Source organism: Nyctereutes procyonoides, unplaced genomic scaffold (assembly GCF_905146905.1).
Source record: "Nyctereutes procyonoides isolate TBG_1078 unplaced genomic scaffold, NYPRO_anot_genome, whole genome shotgun sequence".
Taxonomy (NCBI): domain Eukaryota; kingdom Metazoa; phylum Chordata; class Mammalia; order Carnivora; family Canidae; genus Nyctereutes; species Nyctereutes procyonoides.
In genome coordinates, this window is record NW_026575052.1 from 35,055,190 (window position 1) to 35,075,995 (window position 20,806).

The 20,806-nt window shown below is 40.2% G+C and overlaps 1 protein-coding gene across 2 annotated transcripts in view; it reads right to left on the reverse strand.

Annotated features, from left to right (window-relative positions):
• RGS7BP (regulator of G protein signaling 7 binding protein) overlaps positions 1-20,806 on the reverse strand; it is a 101,922-nt gene that overhangs the window by 27,121 nt on the left and 53,995 nt on the right. For both annotated transcript variants that reach the window (XM_055332924.1, XM_055332925.1), the window contains exon 3: positions 14,688-14,818. In XM_055332924.1, coding sequence (XP_055188899.1) covers positions 14,688-14,818 — 131 coding nt within the window. The remainder of the gene's footprint in view (positions 1-14,687; positions 14,819-20,806) is intronic.

The window sequence follows — 20,806 nt, forward strand, 5'->3', positions numbered from 1 at the left end:
TTTGCAGGGTCGAGTTCACCCTGCATGTAGGTAATTGCTTTCATGTACGGAGAGCAGTGATTTTATGCAGGGCATCCCTTCCCAGGACAGTGTCTGATTATTGCCGTCATGGGACTTACTTATCTCTTGAAGAAATTATCTTGCTTATGCATTTGTCACCTAAATACATTTTAAATAATATATAAATTTGAGTCTTTTTTTCCTTGTAACTCTTTCATATCTCTAATGCTATGTGCTCATGGCTCCCGATTTCTTTGCATGCCATCTCTTGGGTTCCACATCTTCAGCTTTTCTGGATTCAGTTTTCATTGTGTTGCGGCATATCTGCAACTAATTATTTCAGGAATATCTGTGGAATGTAGAATTTCTTACTCTTTATGTAACTGAAAATACTTTTTCTTCTTCTTCTCTCTTTCTCTCTCTGTGCTCATACTTAAATTTTAATTGGCTGGATATAGAACTCTATCTTCAAAGTAAATTTCTCTCAGAACTTGGGAGATACTATGTCCTTATCTTAGTACCCATATCCAGAGTGATTTGCATGTAGACTGTTTATGGCTCTGTGAAAAAAATGTATGGTATTATCTTTAAATTTTTGATTTATGAGATGCCTCCTAAGTATGTGTAGATATAGCTTCCCTTTGTGTTAATCTTTTCTGGCATTTGACTGGCATCTACAATCTATTATTTCCCCTTTATTATTTTGAGAGTTTGCGAACCTTTTGCAAACCTGCCATAATACAATGGATACCCAGATATTTGGGTTTTACCAACTGTTAACATTTAGCTATATTTTCTTTTCTTTCTCTCTCTGTAGCTCTCTATATGTATGTGTATGTATATAAATTTCATATATAGAGATTATACGGATTATATATAATTTTTATATAAAACTATATATATAAAAATATAATTTTTATGACCCATTTAAGAGTAAGTTGCAGACATTAATGGCACTTTATTCTAAATACTTCAGCATATATCTCCTAAAGAACAAGTATGTTTTCCTACATAACCTCAGAACAATAATCACACCAAAAAAATATTTAACTTGGATTAAGTATGAGTCAACTTGATATAATACCATCATTTATTTGATACAATACTATTATTGAATATATAGTCTATATTCACATTTCCCTACTTGTTCCAACCATGTTTTTTTTTTCTAGCTTTTTCTTTTTTTTTTTTTTTCTAGCTTTTTCTTAAATCAAAGGCTCCAGTTAAAGATTGTGCACTGCATTTGGTCATCCTTTTTCTTTATTCTCCTTTTATCTAGAACAGCACCCTTGCCTTTTTGTCTTTTATGTCATTAATATTTCTGAATGAAGAGTTCAGGCTAGTAGTTTTATAGTCTTTCAGTTTGGATTTGTCTTCTTGCATCCGCACGTCTAGGTTCAGAGTAAACCTTTTTTGGCAAGCATATTCTAGAAGGGATATTGGTTCCTTCTTAGCATAGGGCATAAGAAAGCACATGAGTCACTTTGTCCCATTATTGTTAGTTTAGTATTACTGATTGCTTGCTTTCTGCCCAAAGCTTTCATTCCAATGGGAGAAAGGGATGTGCCATTACAGAGGTACGCTTCTCCTTTCATAATCACTAAGTACTCTGTGGAGTGATTCACTGAGATGTTATGGCATTTTCAATTTAAGTATTTCTTTCTTTTAGGTTTGGGAGAAGTTTTTCCTATTTTTCTTGATTATCTACTTCTCTTTCTTTCAGAATTCCTATTTCTTATTGGAGTCTGTGGAACCGTCCTATATGTTTCTCCACTTAACCCACATTTATTTTGGGGGTGGAATTCTGGGAGAATGCTTTGACTTGATCTTATAGTTCACTCTTTTAGGGCCTCAGTATATTCATTATAATACTTGTTGAGAACTGTGAAGGGTCCGAGATTTTACTCTACCTGTGAGTTAGCCTGCCACAGTTTCATGGATCCTGGAAGAAGACTTGAGACTTCTAAGTCAGAGACAAAACCGGTTAATTACTCACAGAATAGCAGTGGCCAGACTCTAAGCATTTATGGTGGTTTTTTGAGTCCTAACTCCCACAGGGAGACACAGAAAGGGCCACATCACTGCCTGTACAACAAGGGGCTGTGTGACAACAGAGGAACCTGGAGCTCAGGGATCCTGACTTTTCTAAGCATGTCTGCCTTTGCCCCCGAGGGAAACATTTTCATTATACTGAATAGTCAGTATGCCCTGCTCTGGAGAGAGACTCTCTTCCAAGGCATTCACTAAGTAAATATTCTTGAAAAGACAGTATAAAACAATGGGCAGTCATCACTGTGCAAGATGTACAGAAATGCAAGAGGCTGGTGGGACATCTCCCAACACCAGTGAACCCCTCTATTTAGTTTTTATTTGATTGATGACATTTTTACCCCCAACAAATTAGGTAATTATCTTGATTAAATTAAAATCTTAATTATTCATGAGAAACAGAGACAGGCAGAGGGAGAAGCAGGCTCCGTGCAGGGAGCCTGACGTGGGATTCAATCCCGGGTCTCCAGGATCACGCCCTGGGCTGAAGGCGGTGCCAAACTGCTGAGCCACCCAGGCTGCCCTGTTTCCTTTTTGCTACAGACTATTATTGTTTTATGGGTTTGATAGAATCCTAAATTTCTCTGAGAATATCAACCACATATATTTCAAATTCTTCATCTGTTTCCACTTTAAATTTGTTCTTCAAATATTAGCTGTTTGTTGCGTTTGGCATCCCCTTTTGGGGTGTTGCCTTTTTTCTTTTTTAATTTGTCATCCCTGGATGTCTATCTAGATTCATCTATGAGGATCTCTGTTTGCTTCTCATTCTGATTACAGTGTCCTCCTTCTGATTATTGTGGAGAAGGGACAGGATGTGTGGCGGCAAAATGTGTGTTTCAAAGCTTGTCTTCTGGGTGCTACTCATCTCCAGTGATAAGTTACCTGGGCTGTTTTTTGGGGGCCCCATGTCTATTCAGAGTTTCATATTTAAAACTCCTACTACACTGAGCTATACTGAGCAGTTTAGCCTGACAAAAACACTGGAGTAATGTGCTCATTTTCTTTTTCTTCTACGGCTGTCTTTATGGAGGCGCAGTTATTTCACACCCTGCTCTGCTTTGCTGCCCTGTCCTGACAATCACACCAGATGTCCTCCTGGGGCGAGCAGTGATGTTCTCTGCTGCTCAGTGTGGGGCAGCCCAGCTTTTTCTGAATGCAATTTCCAACATTAATTTCCCTGACAACAGCTCTAGAAATCCTTCCTGTGATTTGCATTTGTTGATTCCAACTTCAAAGTATTTCTGGAATTGATTTTATTTTTGCAGTAATTTTCTCCTGCTTGAATTTCTTTTGTTTCTTTTCGAGTGTCTTCTCAGCTATGGTTTCTTCTCTTCATTTATATCCACCAATCCAATCCCAATAGCTTTGTGGCTTTGAGAAATTCTTCGAGATTTCTGGTTGGTTGAAGGCATCCTTCCTTGTTTGTGGGGGGCATAGAAGACTGCACTGACCCCTTTCTTCTTTTCCTCTTATAATTAGGAGGGGCCACGTGACAGAGCTATTGCCAGTGGATTGCAAGTAGGAGTGATGTATGCCTCTTCCAAATTGGCTCCTAAAAATCCTCCCATGTGATTCCCTTTGCTTTCTTTTCTCATCCTGACTATTGAGTGGATGCAGATAATGGAAAGAGCAACACTGCTCACCCACCCCAGCTCTGGCATTGTATAATGTGGATAAATAACGAACTCTTATGGTTCAGTCCATCAAGGTTTGGTGTTGTTTCATGTAACAGATACTCTACCCTGACAAATATAAGAACTAATATGGATTTATTTTTTTCATTATATCTTCTTCTGCTATTTCAATGGATGTTCAGTACCAGGGAAAATATATGTATGAGTTCAGTGTCACATCTCTGCACAAGCTTTTCCACCAATTACACTCCTCCTCTTTTGGTGACAGATGCAGAATGAAAGCAGTTGATTCATTCATTCAGTAGTTATTAATCGAAACTTTGCGCTAGGCACTATACTAAATTCTGAGGATACAGAGGTGAACACACTTAAGGAGATCAAATCTAGAGAGGACAACAGACAAGAAACCAGGAAACTACCCCTCAATGTAAAAGGTGCTAAAATCTGTGCCGTGAAAATGCTTCGGGGACGTATGGGGTGTGTATCAACCCAGCCTTGGAGGGCCAGGAAAAGTTTCCTGTAGTAAATCTCATCTCAGTTATGACCCAGATGACCCAGATGAAAGGGATGGATGTGAGATGGGTAATATGTTCCACAGAAAAGGAGCAACTGAAAAGAATGTGCAAGTTCAGGTACCTCTAAGTAGTTCAAGATGCCTGGAGAGTGGAAGGGCAAGGTGTGGGGGGGCAAGTGAGGTGGGGGTTGCTGGTGAAAGATGAGGCTGGAAAAATTAGGGTCAGCTCATAGATCTTCTTCTGAGCTACATTAACAAGTCAGCGGAGGGGTGCTCCACAAACCTGGACAGTGGCCATTCTGAGTTCTTTATCCCTAGCTTCCCCCCTTTGACCAGGTGTTCTTAGAATGGAGTACCAGTTCTCTACCATCAGGTGGGCCTTCTGCCCTGCTCTCAGGAAAGGGATCAACCAACCTGCAAGTGATAACTTCAAGTCAATGTTTTACTTTACCCAAGAGAGTGAATATGCATTTAAAATCATTTCTGATTATGAAATGAAAAACTCTGTCCCCTAAAAAATCAATTTCAGGCCTCAGTGAACAAATATTTGCTCAAGGAAGGGATGGAGGTAGGGAAGAGAGTCCGTAGAGTACCTTGAAATCATACTAAGCTGGCTTCATCACTTTTAAGAACTAGGACATCAAAAAGTTGGCCACTTTCCTCAAGGCCTTGCAAAGCTTTTTGCCTTCAGCTCCTTTGGGATTTCCATGTATTTTTAGCTTGTTTATGGATAATATAATAGGCATGTTTGAGGAAAAGTTAAGGGAAACCAACCATGAAGCACATACCAGTTCGCAAAGCTGGTTATTCTTATATTCGTGAGAAATGGCCAGTTGTTTGGGAGAAATAAAAACACATCTGATGCGGGGTGAGGGGGGTGAGCAGCCTCAAGAGTTCCACAGAGCACCCACCACCTCAGAAGTCCTAGGCACTGACCCTGGCAGATGGAGCCAGGGTCCTCTATTTACAGTGGGAGGTGCTTTATCACACTCTACTTTGACTTTCCTTCTCCCGATTTCTTGTTTCTTCCACCCTTTTTCTTCTCTATCCACATTTTCCTCTATTCCTTTTCTCTTTCTCCCTTCCTTTCTTTCCTGCTTTCCTGCCCATCATCTGTCTACCAGTGGCACTGCTATAGACAGTGTCTCTTTGGAGGGCCTGAGTTTGGCCTCTGGTATCTAGCAATGTCAATTTTATCCATTTGCGTAAATTTCCCTAGGAATCAAAACTAAACAAACCAAACTTCTCTGAGCTAATATTATACCACTACACTATCATTTCCTCGATAATAGGGGCAAATTTCCTATGTTCTTTGTATTCTTGACACGTTATCTGCTACCCCAGGGAAGGCTTTCACAACAGCATCATTCGGACTGTGAGCAAGATGAACACAGTTTACATGAGATGCATGTATGGAACCTTATCTAGATAGTTCTTCTCTCTGGTAAACATTTCTATAACTGGTAGATGTGCTGTGGGAAAAAAACAAAAAGAAAAACCTGAGGCATTGGAGGCTGTTTGTGAGGTAATCCACTTTACTCTTGTGTTTCTAAAAAGCATGTGATTTACATAGAAATAAATTATGTTAATTCATTTAGTTGCTTACCTGTATTAAAAACAAGTTTCAAAGGTTTTTCTATAATGGGATAGGAAGATATTCAGAGTGCCGAAAAACACATTTGTGGAAAATAAAAATGTTATCAGCAGAGCTCCATTTTACCCATAGACTTGGAAAATAAACATTTTCCAATTCGGAAGAGATACAGAACTATCCTCCTTCCCCCTTCTGTGTATTCCTTATGATACTGTAGTCCCATCCCTGCCCCCAGAGTGGCTGTCATGTTGGGGGCTCCATGTGTGAGAAAGCAGATGCACAAGGGCCCCCCTGTAGCAAGGGACAAGAGCAGATAAGGAGATGCATTTGGAGGAGGTCTCTATGAGAATTTTGCTGCTCATTTTCTGGCCCCTAAAGTAGGGCAAAACAATGTACAGGGTATACGTACTGTACAATTAATTAATTCCAACTTTCCCATGATGGATATCATGGCTGAATCAGGCTCCCTTTGGACCACACAAATGCTACATTTTATTTTATTTTACTAAATATACTCAATTCTTTGTCATAATTCTTCACCCAAAGTAAAATATTTTATAATCATTAAATGATCTATGGAGTTAAGTCTCCCTTCCATCTTAGAAGTAGTTCTCTAGCTTTGTGTTATTTTGGTACGAAATCAAATACATCATGGATTTTAGCCATTAAATGTGGTAATCTGAAATGTGCACGCTAATCATCAAATAAGTCAAATCTGTAGAAAAATTTCAGCCAGTCACACTACTATTTTTTATTTCTCCATTTGATATGTCCCTTTGCCCTTTTCCAATGTAGCTTAATGGGAAATGGTCTGGTGTGGTGGAATAATCAGAACTTTGCAGGGGGATTAATGCACTATGTGACCTTGGACAAGTTGTCTCTTTCAGCTTTGGGGAAAATAATGGTTGAGGATAAAATGAGATAGCAAGTAGAAAGCACCTGGTAGTAAAAAGTACACAGTAAGTAGAAGCTACTGTTACTCCTATCATCCTAGCCCTCGGCTGACATCTACTTTGACAAAGGGTGATTAATATGGTGCCCTACTCACTGTTTGGCATCTGAAGACATGGAGACAGAATGATAGACAGTGTAGATGACCCCAGTTACAGATTCCAGAAGGTGGTTATGTTTATATTCTTCAAACAGCATAAGTTTGTTCTAGTCTTGGATTCCTTTGCATCAGACACCAGTCTTTAGGAGGTTGTTCCCTTCTTGTCATTCAAATCTTGGATTCAATGCTATCTCCTCACAGAGCTTTGACCATCCCTTCTAGTGTGGCCACTCAGTCGCTATCTACTATATAGCCCATTCTATTTTAATTGTGAGATTACTGACATTGCATTTATTAGTATTTGGGATTTTGATAGAACATCTGAATTTTTTCTTTTGTTTCTTTCCTTTTTTTTTTTTTAACTATTTCTCTGTACTTCAGTATATACTCCACAATAATAACAGGGATCTCTTCAGCCTTGAACATTAGAGTCCCCTAGCACCTAGAGCAGCACCTTAGATACAATAGCTGCTCAATAAATTTTTGTTCAAAGAATGAATGCATGTTTCCCCTCAGAATTTGAATCATCATCTATTTTAAGATTTATTCTGCTTCATTTCTTCTAACCTGCTGTTCTATTTTAGTATCAGCTGCCTCATTACTTTGGAAAATAAAGTCTTTATTTGTGGCTATATTCTATTTCTGTTTTTACGTTGTTTGTTTCTTTTATTGGTGTGGGTCATTTCCTTTACATTTCTTAATAGGATGCTTGAATACTTTGGAGTCTTTACTGCTCAGATTCTATTCTTTGTCTTGAGCGCATCCTGTATTTTGCTGGACAACAGTTCATTAATTTCTCATTATAGCATCTCAAGCTCTCAGCTTCCACTAGATTTTGAATTAAGATTTTTCAACTTTTAACATTTCTCTAATCCCTTCCCTTTGTAATTACATTATACCCTCTGAGGACTTAGGGATGATTTTACTGTAAACTGGGTCCAAGAGGTGGAGCAGAATCAGAGAGGGTCACTGACAGAAAGAGGTGAAACAAAAACACAGATGGAAAGCTCAAGTTCACATATGAGGGGGACCTGCCTTGGAATGTTTTATTGTCTCTGCTCCTTTCAGAACGGCAATGTTACCAAAACAGGTTGAATGGGAAGAGAATGTGAGAGAGGAAAGCCATGGTCAAAATAGCAGGATCATTCAATTCCCTTAGTAACCTGGCTCCACTTTATCTGCCAACAGAGTGAAAGAGACCTGCAATCTCATTTTATTGGGAGGCAGGAAACAGGGACTGATGGTCAATGGTCAATGCAATACATGGGCTCATTTATGGGAAAAGATTTCCTGCCTAACTAAGTGGGAAGAAGAGAGAGCAACTATTCTGTACTATAAACATAGAAATTACACTTTGTCAAGCAGTGGTCCAATCTACAACTTTAAGTGTTAGAATATGAAACTACAAAATGACTAAAATTATTCCCATCTGTCATCTTCTTGAAACAAACAAGTCTTTAGAACCACACGCTACATGGTACAACCCAATGCCTTTATTAAATCTGGATTTTACTTCACATTACTGTAATTGATTTTAATTTTGTTGGCCATGAAAAAAGCAAATCATTTTATTGCTGTTTTTCTTCTTCTCCTCCTCCTTCTCCCCCTTTACCTCCTCCTCCCTCTCCTTCTTTCTGGCAGTAGCATGATTTGTAAATTATAAAAGATTTCCAAGTAGACTGTACCAATGAGACTTAATGAGACAGCAAAAATGCAGAAGCATGGTGCATGGAAAGGGCATGAAGCTCCACTGGAGATACTGTTGAGGACTAAGGATACTTATAATTTGCTTAATTGGGAGAGGAAAACAATCATCAGGACTAAATTCAAGCTCACCGAAGGAGCTTTAAAATGATTTGAGCCTTATTTTTCCCGGAAAGAAACCATACTCTTAGCTCCTGCAGTGACTGTGTCCTTTTTTTCCAAAGGGTAAGGTCATGCCTACTCAATACAATGGTAAAACTAAATGTGATATATGGTACTTGCTGGACTTTGGTGGTAGCCATGAGGTAATGAGAAATGAAACTCAATTAAAAGTACACATAACTGTGAAACATTTTGGCTTTGGTATCTAATCTCAACAAAAAAATTGGCCGGAGACTCTTCTATAGAGCCAAACTTGATGATTCGGGGACATTTCCTTCCTTTTCTCTGATGGAAAAGCAGTAGTGAAAGAGAGGGGAATGGCCAGCCTGTCACACTCATACAGAGCGAGAAGAAATGAGCTAACCTAAAAGTTATCCGAGTACCATTTTTTATCATACATTAGAAGAAACATACCAGAAAGCAATTCTAAGCAGAAAGATATTTGGAGCATCACAGACTAGAGGGGGAGTCACTATTCCTGAGACTCTGAGGACTATTGATTTCCTGAATGAAGGGACTCAGTGACATCTTCTAAACAGGCCACTTCCCTTGCTTGAGGCCACACCAGAGATACCACTGGGTTTGGATACAGAATATGTTATCTGGCATCTTGAATCTTGGTGGACAGATTTGTATATATCTGGTGGAAGGGGACTGGTTTCTTGATCCATGTAGAGGCTGCTGCCTCTACCACCTTGAAGTCTAGAAACACCTACACTTCAAGTTCCACTCTGTTGCTCATTTAAAGGCTTTACTGGGTGTCTGGGTGGCTCAGTGGGTTAAGTGTCTGCCTTTGGCTCAGGTCATGATCTCAGGGTCCCAGGATGGAGCCCTGTGTCATGTTTCCTGCTCCCTCTCCCTTCGCTCCTCCTCCCCACTTATGCTCAATCTCTCTCAAATGAATAAATAAAATCTTTAAAAATAAATAAAAAATAAATAAAGGCTTTACATATTTTTCCTTAATCACTCATCCTGACTCCATTTCTTAGTCACATTGGCAGAGCCTTCTTCCTCACCCCTTCCTCATTTCTTGTTCTCATGCAGTAAGACTGCTTAGGCTTGCTGATTCACCTATGTCTGCTGTCAGGAGTAGGGACTGTATGTTTCCAGGACAAGGTGCATGCTACATCTCTTAATTTGTCCAATTCTTTTTTTTTTAAGATTTTATTTATTTATTCATGAGAGACACACACACACACAGAGGCAGAGACACAGGCAGAGGGAGAAGCAGGCTCCATGCAGGGAGCCCGATGCGGGACTCAATCCCAGGACTCCAGGATCACGCCCTGGGCAGAAAGCAGGCGCTAAACTGCTGAGCCATCCAGGGATCCCAATTTGTACAATTCTTAAAGTACTCTTGTGCTGTGGTCTGTGGATACATTTCCTCCTTTTTTTTTTTTTAAACTTTTTTTTTAAATTTTATTTATTTATGACAGTCACAGAGAGAGAGGGAGGCAGAGACACAGGCAGAGGGAGAAGCAGGCTCCATGCACCGGGAGCCCGACGTGGGATTCGATCCCGGGTCTCCAGAATCGCGCCCTGGACCAAAGGCAGGCGCCAAACCGCTGCGCCACCCAGGGATCCCCCCCTTTTTTTTTAAGATTTTATTTTTAAGTAATCTCTACATCCAAAGTGGGGCTCAGACTTATAACCCTGAGATCTCGACATGCATGCTCTACTGCCTGAGCCAGCCAGGCTCCCCTTGACATGTTTCTTCCAGTCATTTCTGGCAGTCAATGGTCATTGGAGTCAAGTATTTCTATTCTTTTCAGCCAGGGCCTTCCAGATTGTTAGAAGTAGATGTCATATACTTATCGTGTATTACCTGGAGTCTTCTGAGCACAGGTTATTCTACAGTTTCCAATGATACCAAAGAAAGAAAAAGCAAAAACTAGTGACATCAGCTGACATTTTCTATGCCAACCAAATGGTGGGACTATAAGCTAGTGAACAGTACAAACAAGCCAAATGTTGAAAACAGTAATTACAGGGTTAATCTCTTTGGTGTAATGAGGAAATTAATGGAGAGAATAAAGAAATGGAGAAGTACAATACAAAACTGAGACCAGGAAAATTTAAAATGATTTCTTTAATGGAACCATCCCTCTCCCAAGAGCTAGTATTTTTTTGGTACCCCAGAAATTTTCAGGGTGTTTGTTAAGTGTGTATTCTTTCTTTCTTTTCTTTTCTTTCCTTTCTTTTTCTTTTCTTTCTTTTTTTTAAGATTTTTCATTTATTTTTTCATGAGAGACACACACAGAGAGAGGCAGAGACACAGGCAGGGGCAGAAGCAGGCTCCCTGCAGGGAGCCCGATGCAGGACTCAATCCTGGGTCTCCAGGATCACGCCCTGGGCTGAAAGCGGTGCTAAACCGCTGAGCCACCCGGGCTGCCCAAGTGTGTATTTTCATACATGTTTTCTAGTGCCTTGTTTTCTCTGGTTTAATGACATTTTCCTTGGGGCCTACTTTTAGTGACTTATTTCCATTTTCAATGTCGTTTTTTAACTTTAAATAAGACTATTTTCTTTACATCTAGTTTGAAGATGTCTCTCTAGGGCAGCCCAGGTGACTCAGTGGCTGAGCACCTGCCTTCGGCCCAGGGCGTGATCTTGGGGACCCAAGATCGAGTCCCATGTCGGGCTCCCTGCATGGGGCCTGCTTCTCCCTCTGCATATGTCTCTGCCTCTCTCTCTCTCTCTCTCTCTCTCTCTCTCTGTGTCTCTCATGAATAAATAAATAAAATCTTAAAAACAAAAAAAAAGCTGTCTCTCTAATAAAAAAAATGTCCTCATTGCCTTACCTCTATGGGTACTCAGAGGTAACAATTCATAAAACACTCAGCTCTTGGATGGGTTTTCTGGAAACACAGGAGGAGGCTTGTCAGGGTAGATGGTATATACACATTTGAAAAGAGTAGAGTATGGTTTGCTGATGATAAATGGTGATTAGAGAAGGTTACAAATATATTCAGTTGAAGAAATGTCTCCATGAATTGTTCTTTGAATTTTTGTCAAGCAGCAAAAAAGTAAATTGAGAGGAGTTTCTGATTCAGCAGGTCTAGGGGTGGGGCCCAAGAATTTGCATTTCTAACAAGGGGTACTGGTATTGCCTGTCCAGAGGCTACACTTTGAGAACCACAGCTTGATTTCAACGGTCATATCAAGGGCTGGCGGAGAAAGTGTGAGTGGTCACACACAGCTCTTGGTCCTCAGAGGTACTTACTACTTTTGCATTTGCTTTTCATCAGTGAGCTTGGGTGATAAGGAGGAAAGCAGAGAACAAAGTGGAAAACATATACTTAGGTGACTAGAGAATGGCAAGGAGAGGAGTTGAAAGTTTTAATTTGTATTCCTATGGTGGGGTGATTTCCTTTAGTTTCTAAGGGTAGAGCAACAGCCCTCAATCTTCACTGTGTTTCAGAATCACCCGGAGTGCCCCCAGAAATTCTGATTCAGTGGGTCCTGGGCACAGTCCATGAGCCTGCATGTTTATTCAGCATCCTGGATAATCCTGAAGCAGATTTTCTAAGAATTTGCACTTTAAGTAATACTGATTTTAGAAGAATAAAATAGATGTCCAAGGGGAGTCTTAATCCTACATGTGGGAGAAATCAAAGATATTACCAGGCAGATTCTTTCCAGCGTTGTACATAGAAGACAAGGTGCTAGAGCAGAGAGCAGAGGGGTATTACTTTTAAAAGAAGAGGTAGGGAAGGAAGCGGATCAGAGACTAACAATAAAGACAGGAGCCAGTGAAGACCAGATGAGCCGATCAGTTAAGAGGTGATGTGGTTTTCACTTGTGTGCTCAAGACCAAATACAATAAGGAAAAAATCTGGATGACGGAATCCTTTTTACTTTTTTTTTTTGGGGGGGGAGGATTTATTTATTTATTTTAGAGAGAGTGCATGAGTCGGGGTGGGGGACAGATGGAGGTGGAGGGGGGGCAAGCAGGCTCCGTGCTGAGTGGAGCTCCTTGAGGGGCTTGATCCCACCACCCTGAGCTCATGACCCCGAGGTCATGACCTGAGCTGAAATCAAGAGTGGGAAGCTCAACCGAGTGAGTCTCTACCGTCTCTACTGCTTAGTTCTCAATGGCAAGCTAGCAGAGAAGAGTCTTTCTTGCAAAAGCCAATTGTGCAAAGACAGAGTAGGAGTGGATGGCAGGAGACCAGGCGAAACACAGAGGAGTTAGAGTGAGAGTGGAGGTGGAGGACCCTGGGTGTTAAGGACATGCCATCAACCTGGGAGATTCCAGTGGCAACAGGGCCATGAGATGAAATATTCTAAGAGCAGCCAAGACAGACTGCAGGAAAAAACTATTTTGTTCTGTTCAATCATGATTAAAAAGAGTGAGAATAACTCTGTATGTGAGTTTATGTGAGAATGCACGTGTGTGTGTATGAGAGAGAGAGAGAGACTGAGCAGACAGGATAAGTGAAGACATCGGGCCAGGGACACCTTGCTTGAATGGCATCGGTGTATGTTGAGTATTCAATTTTCTGGTCAGGCATCAGGAGTGTCTGGGAGCTAATCTCTCCAAACATGTTCATTTGTATTAATAAGCAGAAGTAAAGAAGGAAGCTGTTGAGAGGTCTGCCTTTAGAAGGAGAAGGAAAAAAAAAATACTAAACGTTTCAAGAAAATGTTCTCTCTCTGGAGCAGTGTAGCATAATCCTATTTTTAGTTCTGCCTTGGACATATACCCGTGTGTACACAAGATTCGATTTTTACAAGTGCTTTGTCATGCTGCTTAGATCCCCCCAATTCCATGCCCATGTGATTTCAAATCTGTACTTGGACTGCAAGGTCCTGCTGTTTCCTTCCCTGCTTGAACTTTATCTTCACAACCTAGCTCAAGCCCCACCCTTTCTATAAGATTTTCCCTGAATATTAGAGGGGTTACTATTTCTGGACTTAAAATCACAGGCAAGGATTACATTTTACACATCATCCTAGTCTTTTGAGCTCACGCATCAAGTGTTTGCATTCAGGAGATTTCCAATAAATTATTGCGCAATGAATGAGTAAAGAAAATATAGCTTGAATCCTCCACTAACAGAAATGTCTGGTTTCCTCCCCAGCATCTGTTCCATGCCATCTGTCCCATCATGTAACAGGCACTGGTTGGGTGGAGTGGACTCCTCTTCTAGCTCCAGGAATGGGCCTTGATTAGCTAAATCAATCAATATAATTGATTTGGCTAGAGTGATTGGTTCGAGTATAGACCCATGATCCAACCTGGTCCAATCAGAATGAAGCTCAGGACATTCTCTAGTCTCTAGTGGGGAGAAATTCTCTTTATGGATCTTTTAGTATGCAGATGTGATGACTGGAACTGTTGGGATCAGTTTGCTAACGTGGGGGAAAGCAGTGTGAGGGTAAAGGCAAACACCCAGGAGAAGGTGGGCTAACATTCAGAATGCGATTCAAAAGTCTCATCAAACCACACAACCGTCACCGCCACCTCTGGACATTTCAGCCATTTTAGCCAATGTATTTCTTTATGGTTTAAGTCAAGGAATGAGTTTTTCCTGAGTTTTTCCTGTTATTCATATGCCTCCCTATTGTTGGTTGAGTTCCCCCTATTTTTAAATCTTTGAGACATAATATGTAATTTGTCTTCTTGCAGCCAAATTCATTTAGGGAAATAGCAGCACTCTTGGATGGCATTTACCCCTAGTAAGATTGTTGTATATTTTTGCTCTCCCTGCTGATTGTAACCAAAGTCATGTTCACAAGTGGGAAAATAATACATTTGAGAACAGTTTCTACCACAGTTTCTGTTCAAGATGATCAGTGTTCTTAGGCGCTCGGTACTGGTGTAGACTTCTTTTGTTAATTTGCATCAAATGTTTCCTGAACATTTACATCCATCCTAATTGTGTGCACATAGGGTGCTTATAGGCCAACGGAAAAGGTAAGCCTTTGTTTAACATCCCTTGGTGTCTATGATGGTACACTAAAGGCAGATACCTTTTCGGTGAAACTGAAGAGACCCCAGCAGACATATGGATTTGAGCATTTCTGTTGTGTACATTTCTAAGCAGCACTGCAGCTGGATATAAAGCCGACAGATTTCTGGATGGATCTCACCATCTTCCGGGCTGTAACAGAACGAAGGAGAAAAGCCGTGAGCATTTCTCAAGATTTCCCTCCTCAGCCATTTATCTCAGCTCCAAGGGGGGAAAATGCTTGATAAAGATTCCTTTAAGCCTTGACTCTAAAATATAGGACTTCCTGCTTTCATAGCAATGACCAATGTCATAGTTCTTACATAAGCGTCTTTCTGACTAACAGCTCTTAATTTTTTTTTCCCCTTTCAGCAGCAGATTTCTGCTGGGAGCTTAAAATCATAAATGTTTTAAGGAACTGAGTGTATCAGACATCTTCCATTTAACCATTGAAACAAATTTTCAAAATATATTTAAATCATAAGACTCTCCTAGTCTGCAAGAAGAGATGAAAAACTTATTTTTAGAGAAACTAACGAAGAGCTTTTCAATTACCAATTATGAGAGCTTTTTAATATTAAGACCCTAGAATAATCTGATTAGAGAGCCAAGATCTCAATTATTTTGATCATGGTCTTTTGTCTTAGTCCGAAGGATATTCCTTTATTGTTTGCTATGGTTAATTTATAAAAGGCCAACTGACTTTCATGGAAACATAAAAATTTTATGAAAAAGAAGAGTAACACAATTCTAATAATTATGCTTAACAACCTAAAGCTAGACAATTACTGAACTTATGCTCTAAAATTTAAAGTCCTTGAACCTTTCTCTATTGACCATGATAAAATATATAAATGAGGGGTGCCTTGGTGATTCATCTGCCTTCAGCCCAGGTCATGATCTCGGGGTCCCATGTCAGGCTCCTTGCTCAGTGGGGAGTTTGCTTCTCCATCTCCCCCCTCCCCCCTTGTGCTCTCTCTGTCTCTCTCAAATAAATAAATAAAATCTTTTGAAAAATGTGTAAAGAGGAACATGGTAAAACACCGAGTGATTACTTTTCTTTTTTTTAATTAAGGGACTAGTTGTCCTTACAACTCTTTATATGCCATTAAAATAGCATGTGTTGAACAAGGCAAACAAAATAAAAGGGATAAAATTCAGAGATGCATTAGAAATGGAAGTAGCCTATAAGTGAGCCCTGTCACATGTCCTGCTGTGTTATCTTCACTTCTATCCTCGTTCATTTAGAATGCAATGAAATCTGATTAAATAATGCAGCATTTGGATTTGATTCCTGTATAAAGTGGTTGCTGGCAAAATGTTAGGGGCAATTATCAGAGAAGAATGATGACTTGATTTTTATTTAAGTTCTGGACTCACAGTAAAAAGAATTTGTATTTATGCAGCCCTTCACAATGATAATCAATTTTCATTTTCCATACTTCTTTAGTAGATGAACCAGAGTTTAACTATCTGGCTTATGTAACATGGGAAAATGCACGATTTTTTTTCCCTCAGTACTATCGATGCCTGCAAAGTTATTGTCTTTCCTGTCAGAACAAAGTGCCTCAAAAGAGCTTACATGCAAAATTTGGCTTTCTCTGGGAAATAAAAGACAACACCAGTTTCTCACTTTTGTCTCCTGGGTCCAGCCCCAGGCCAACATTGGAAACAAGGGTGTCTTTTGCAAAAATCCCAGAGTTTCTCTCAGAGCTTCCTCCCACAGGTGCCTTCACCCTCAAGCTGCCCTCCCCCCTCCTGGGGTTCCTCTCCAACCCCTCCACCACGCAGACTCAGTGTCTCATTACTTCATATCCTCTTCAGCCTTTCAAAATGTCTCTGTGTGTTCCATTCCTGGTTCTGCTAGACTCTGGAGGAATAGTGGACATTAATGGTTCATATAATAAAAGGTGACTCTGGTATATTACCTGCCGATACATTGTTGTTTTTTTTTTTATTTATTTATGATAGTCACAGAGAGAGAGAGAGAGGCAGAGACACAGGCAGAGGGAGAAGCAGGCTCCATGCACCGGGAGCCCGACGTGGGATTCGATCCCGGGTCTCCAGGATCGCGCCCTGGGCCAAAGGCAGGCGCCAAACCGCTGCGCCACCCAGGGATCCCCGATACATTGGTTTTGATAGAAAAATTTGAAGATAGTGTCTTATCCCTAAGGCAGGCTAGAGGAAAAATATCGTAAGGCAGGCAGGTCTCTTCTGCGCTGCTATATCATCCCAAAATAGCTGCCTCTTTTCACCTGTGTATAACATTGGCTCTGGCGGCACATATGCACATTAAAAACAAAAAAAAAAAGGGACCTATGATAAACCTGGGGTACATATTGCACATTTGATGTGTGGGACAATTAGTCACTGTCATATCATTTCAAGCCATGGAGTTTTATTATTTTCAGAAGCATATGATATGTGCCTAGTAGTTCCAAAAATATGCAAACTCACATATAGGTGACATTTTATGTAATTTAAACAAATGATTACCTTATTAACATAAGAACCAGCATATTTTATTATCTTACAGCTAGACAGTGAGTGATAAAGCAGTGTATTTAGGGCCCCTGAAAAAGGAAAGTCAGGACAGAGATTAAAATGCCTAATTCATTACATGCCCTCAGGTGCCATCTCCCCAATGCCTCTGTGACCAGGGGCATTCTCAAAACTGTGGGAGCATTTTGCCTTTTCTAGATGTTATGGGAAAGAACGGAATCGGTGCCACCAGAAATATCTGCCTAACAAAAATTAATCGATACTAAGGTTGTATTATAAAATTTTCCAGCTCAAAAATTCCTACATATACTCACAGAGTGTCCTTTAATATTTTGGAAAATTGAAGTGTGAGGAAAGAAAGGGACTAGTTCAGAGCAGTAGAAAAGTTAATATATCATTTATGGTAGTGTTCCATGAGTTGCCTTGACTAAGGTATGTTAGCTTCAGGACTTGTACAATTTGTTTCTCCCACTTCGGAGCTCTAAGCTGCATTACTGCTGCAGACCACTGAAAGTTCATTAAAAGAATATCAGATGAGTTAGAATGACATCTAATGTTATAAGCAGTGGACTGACATACATTTTTGACCAGCATTAAGAACACATAGGTTATTTTCATAATGAATAAGAAATAAAGTGAGAGCAAGGAGAATGCGGCAAAAGCCAAGAAACCAGCAATATAAACACTTGAAATTTTCTAAGGATCATTTAGAAGTCCTGAGGAAGAATTTGCATTAAGAAAGAATTAGGCCCATGACTTCCTCCAACAACAGGAAGCCATTTACCTTGGGTATAACTTTACCACGTATTACTTAAGCTTGCTCTAAATGGATTCAGACTTACTAATAATAAGTTTTGGTCTGAGAGAGTCACCCCTGTGGTGGTGCCCATTTAACTCAAAGATATTTTACAGGTTAGTGAGTAGGTTGTGCTTATTTACTTATTTTTCTATTGAGCAGAAGTCAAGAGCTAACCTGATCATTTTGATGCATTTGAAAGTCTTAGGATTAATGGAAAAACATCCCAAAGATGAACTTCAACGATGCTTGATGACTTGGAGCTTAGGTTGAAGCCAAAATCATTTTTTTTGAAGCCAAAATCATTTAAATAACTATCAAATACTGAGTCTTTCAATCAACTCCTGAAGGATGAGAATCAAGATTTAGTGTCTTAATCACAGGACTTAAGAAGCCTGAATGGGTAGAGTGATAGGAGGATACCAATATAAATATTCATAGACAAAAGGCTGAAATCAATTAATTAATTAATTAAAAATAGCCGAAGATGCCCCTTGATAATGCAAGTGTGGATAGACAATGTGGATATTCTTGTTTGGTAATTCAAAAAGTATGATGATAAACACCCACTAGAATGTCTAAAATGAAGAAGACTGAAAATGCCAAATATTGCTGATGATGTGGAGCAACAGAGACTCTCAGACATTGTTGATGGCAAGTAAAACAGTCCAACTGCTTTGAAAAGGGTTTGGGAAGTTTCTTATGAGACTAAACACATACCTACTTAAGGACCTGGCAGTTTCATTTCTAGGTGTTTAACAAGAGTAATGAAAACATATTCACAGGAAGATCTCTGTACGATTGTTCACAGTAGTTTCACGTAGAATACCTGAAAACTGCAAGTAGCCCAGGTGTCTGTCAAAAGGAAAGTGAAGCAAACTAGTATATTCTTACAGTAAAGTAATGCTCAACATTTAAAAGGAGTAAAGCCTTGATACACAAAACAGCATGAATGAATCTCCAACACATGATCTTGAGAAACACCCTACACAAAAGAGTAAATATTATATGACCCCCTTTGTATGAAGTTCTCAAAGAGATAAACCTAATCATCCATGATAATTAACATAATGGTGAGGAGGGATTTTGGGAAGGGGCACGAGAAGGAACTTCCTGGGGTGAGGGTAATATTTCGTATCTAGGTAGAGGTTTGAGTTACATGGGTGTGGGTGTATACATTTGGCAAAACTTCTTGGATGGTACACTTAAGATTTGTATTTTGGATTATATGCAAAGTTTACTTAAAAAAATAAGAACCATTAGCAAATACTGAATTCTAATTAAGATATGCAAGCCAAACTATTTAGGGATAAACTTTACTGATATCTGCAACCTCAGAAAAATAATACGGATTGCTGATTGGATAGACGGATGGACAGTTTGATATATGGCAAAGCAAGTATAGTAGAATGTTAATTGTAGCATCTAGGTGTTGGGTGTTTACTTGCTGTCCCAGGATTTATGGTTCTCCAAGTAATTATATGGCGTCAATTGAACACATCAACCAAGAAGATTTATGACTAGTAAGGTCAGGTTCCGGGGTGGACACACTAAGGATTTTAGTTAGGAAATGTTCTGGCCTTGCACCTGTCTGCTCTGTGGTCAAGTTTGCTGGATTTTGGTGTCCAAGCAGCTGCTACCAGTTTTTGACAAACCAGCAAAATGTCTGTGGTCTTGAAAGTCTGTCCCTAATGTCACGGTTTGTAGATTCAGCTGAGGGCAGCGAGACATAAAAAGAGCAGAGTGGGTCTGGAGTCAGAAAACTCAGCTCTAAATATAGACGTTGCTGCTTAGAACTGTGATCCTAGGAAAACCATGTTAACTTGTCTGAGACTCAGTTTCCCCAGCTGTGAAATAGGGGTGACAGCTATTCGTTGATTGAGTACCCCAAGGGGCCTGCAAGGAGCAAATGCGACCATGTGTGAGAAAACAAGAAAGAGCTGTGAAGGCTTGTTGGAAGTTGGCTGCAATCCATCCTAACCCATCGGAGTTGTGTTTATTTAGCTTTATGCTTGAGTGTAGTCAGTCTTTGGTCTTAAAAATTATCTGTGACTCTGTAACACACTTGATTTGCTTACAGTTCCCAAATATGGGCTTTGCTTAAACAAATATGCCATTGGGCTGCGGAAGAAAAGGTGGCCCCGTTGAGTACCCCCACTCCCCTGCCCTCCAGTGGTTTCCTTTCAGCTGGATTCCACTTACAACCTTGTTCTGGGTCAAACATGGTGACAGATTCAGAGTCCCACCTTCCGTGAAGGGGACGTCTCAAGGTGACTGCATAGTGTGAGTGATCAATGGATAGTTAGAGGACAGGGAAGTCACAGATTGCATGTGCGGGAGTGTGCCTTTGTGTGTGTGCGTGCATGTGCATGTGGTGCAGTTATTTTAGGTTTCAAATCCTTAAGCATAATTACAGGAGCTAGCCAAGTTCATAAACACAGAATAGGGGCTGGGTACCTACTAAATGGCTACACTCTTTTATACCAAAATAAGCACTGCAATAAAAAGAGGAGCCCAATGAGGGGCACCCGGGTGGCTCCATCTGTTAGGCCTCTGACTTGGGCTCAGGTCGTGACCTCGGGGTTCTGGGATCGAGCCTCGGCATTGGAGATTCTACTTGCCTCTCTCTCTCTCCTCTGCACCCCTCTCCCCGCTCATGCTCTTTCTCTCTCTCAAATAAATAAATCAAATCTTTTTTATTTATTTATTTTTAAAAGATTTGATTTATTTATTCATGAGAGACACAGAGAGAGAGGCAGAGACACAGGAAGAGGGAGAAGCAGGATCCCTGCAGGAGCCTGATGCGGGACTCGATCCAGAGACCCCGGGATCACACCCTGGGC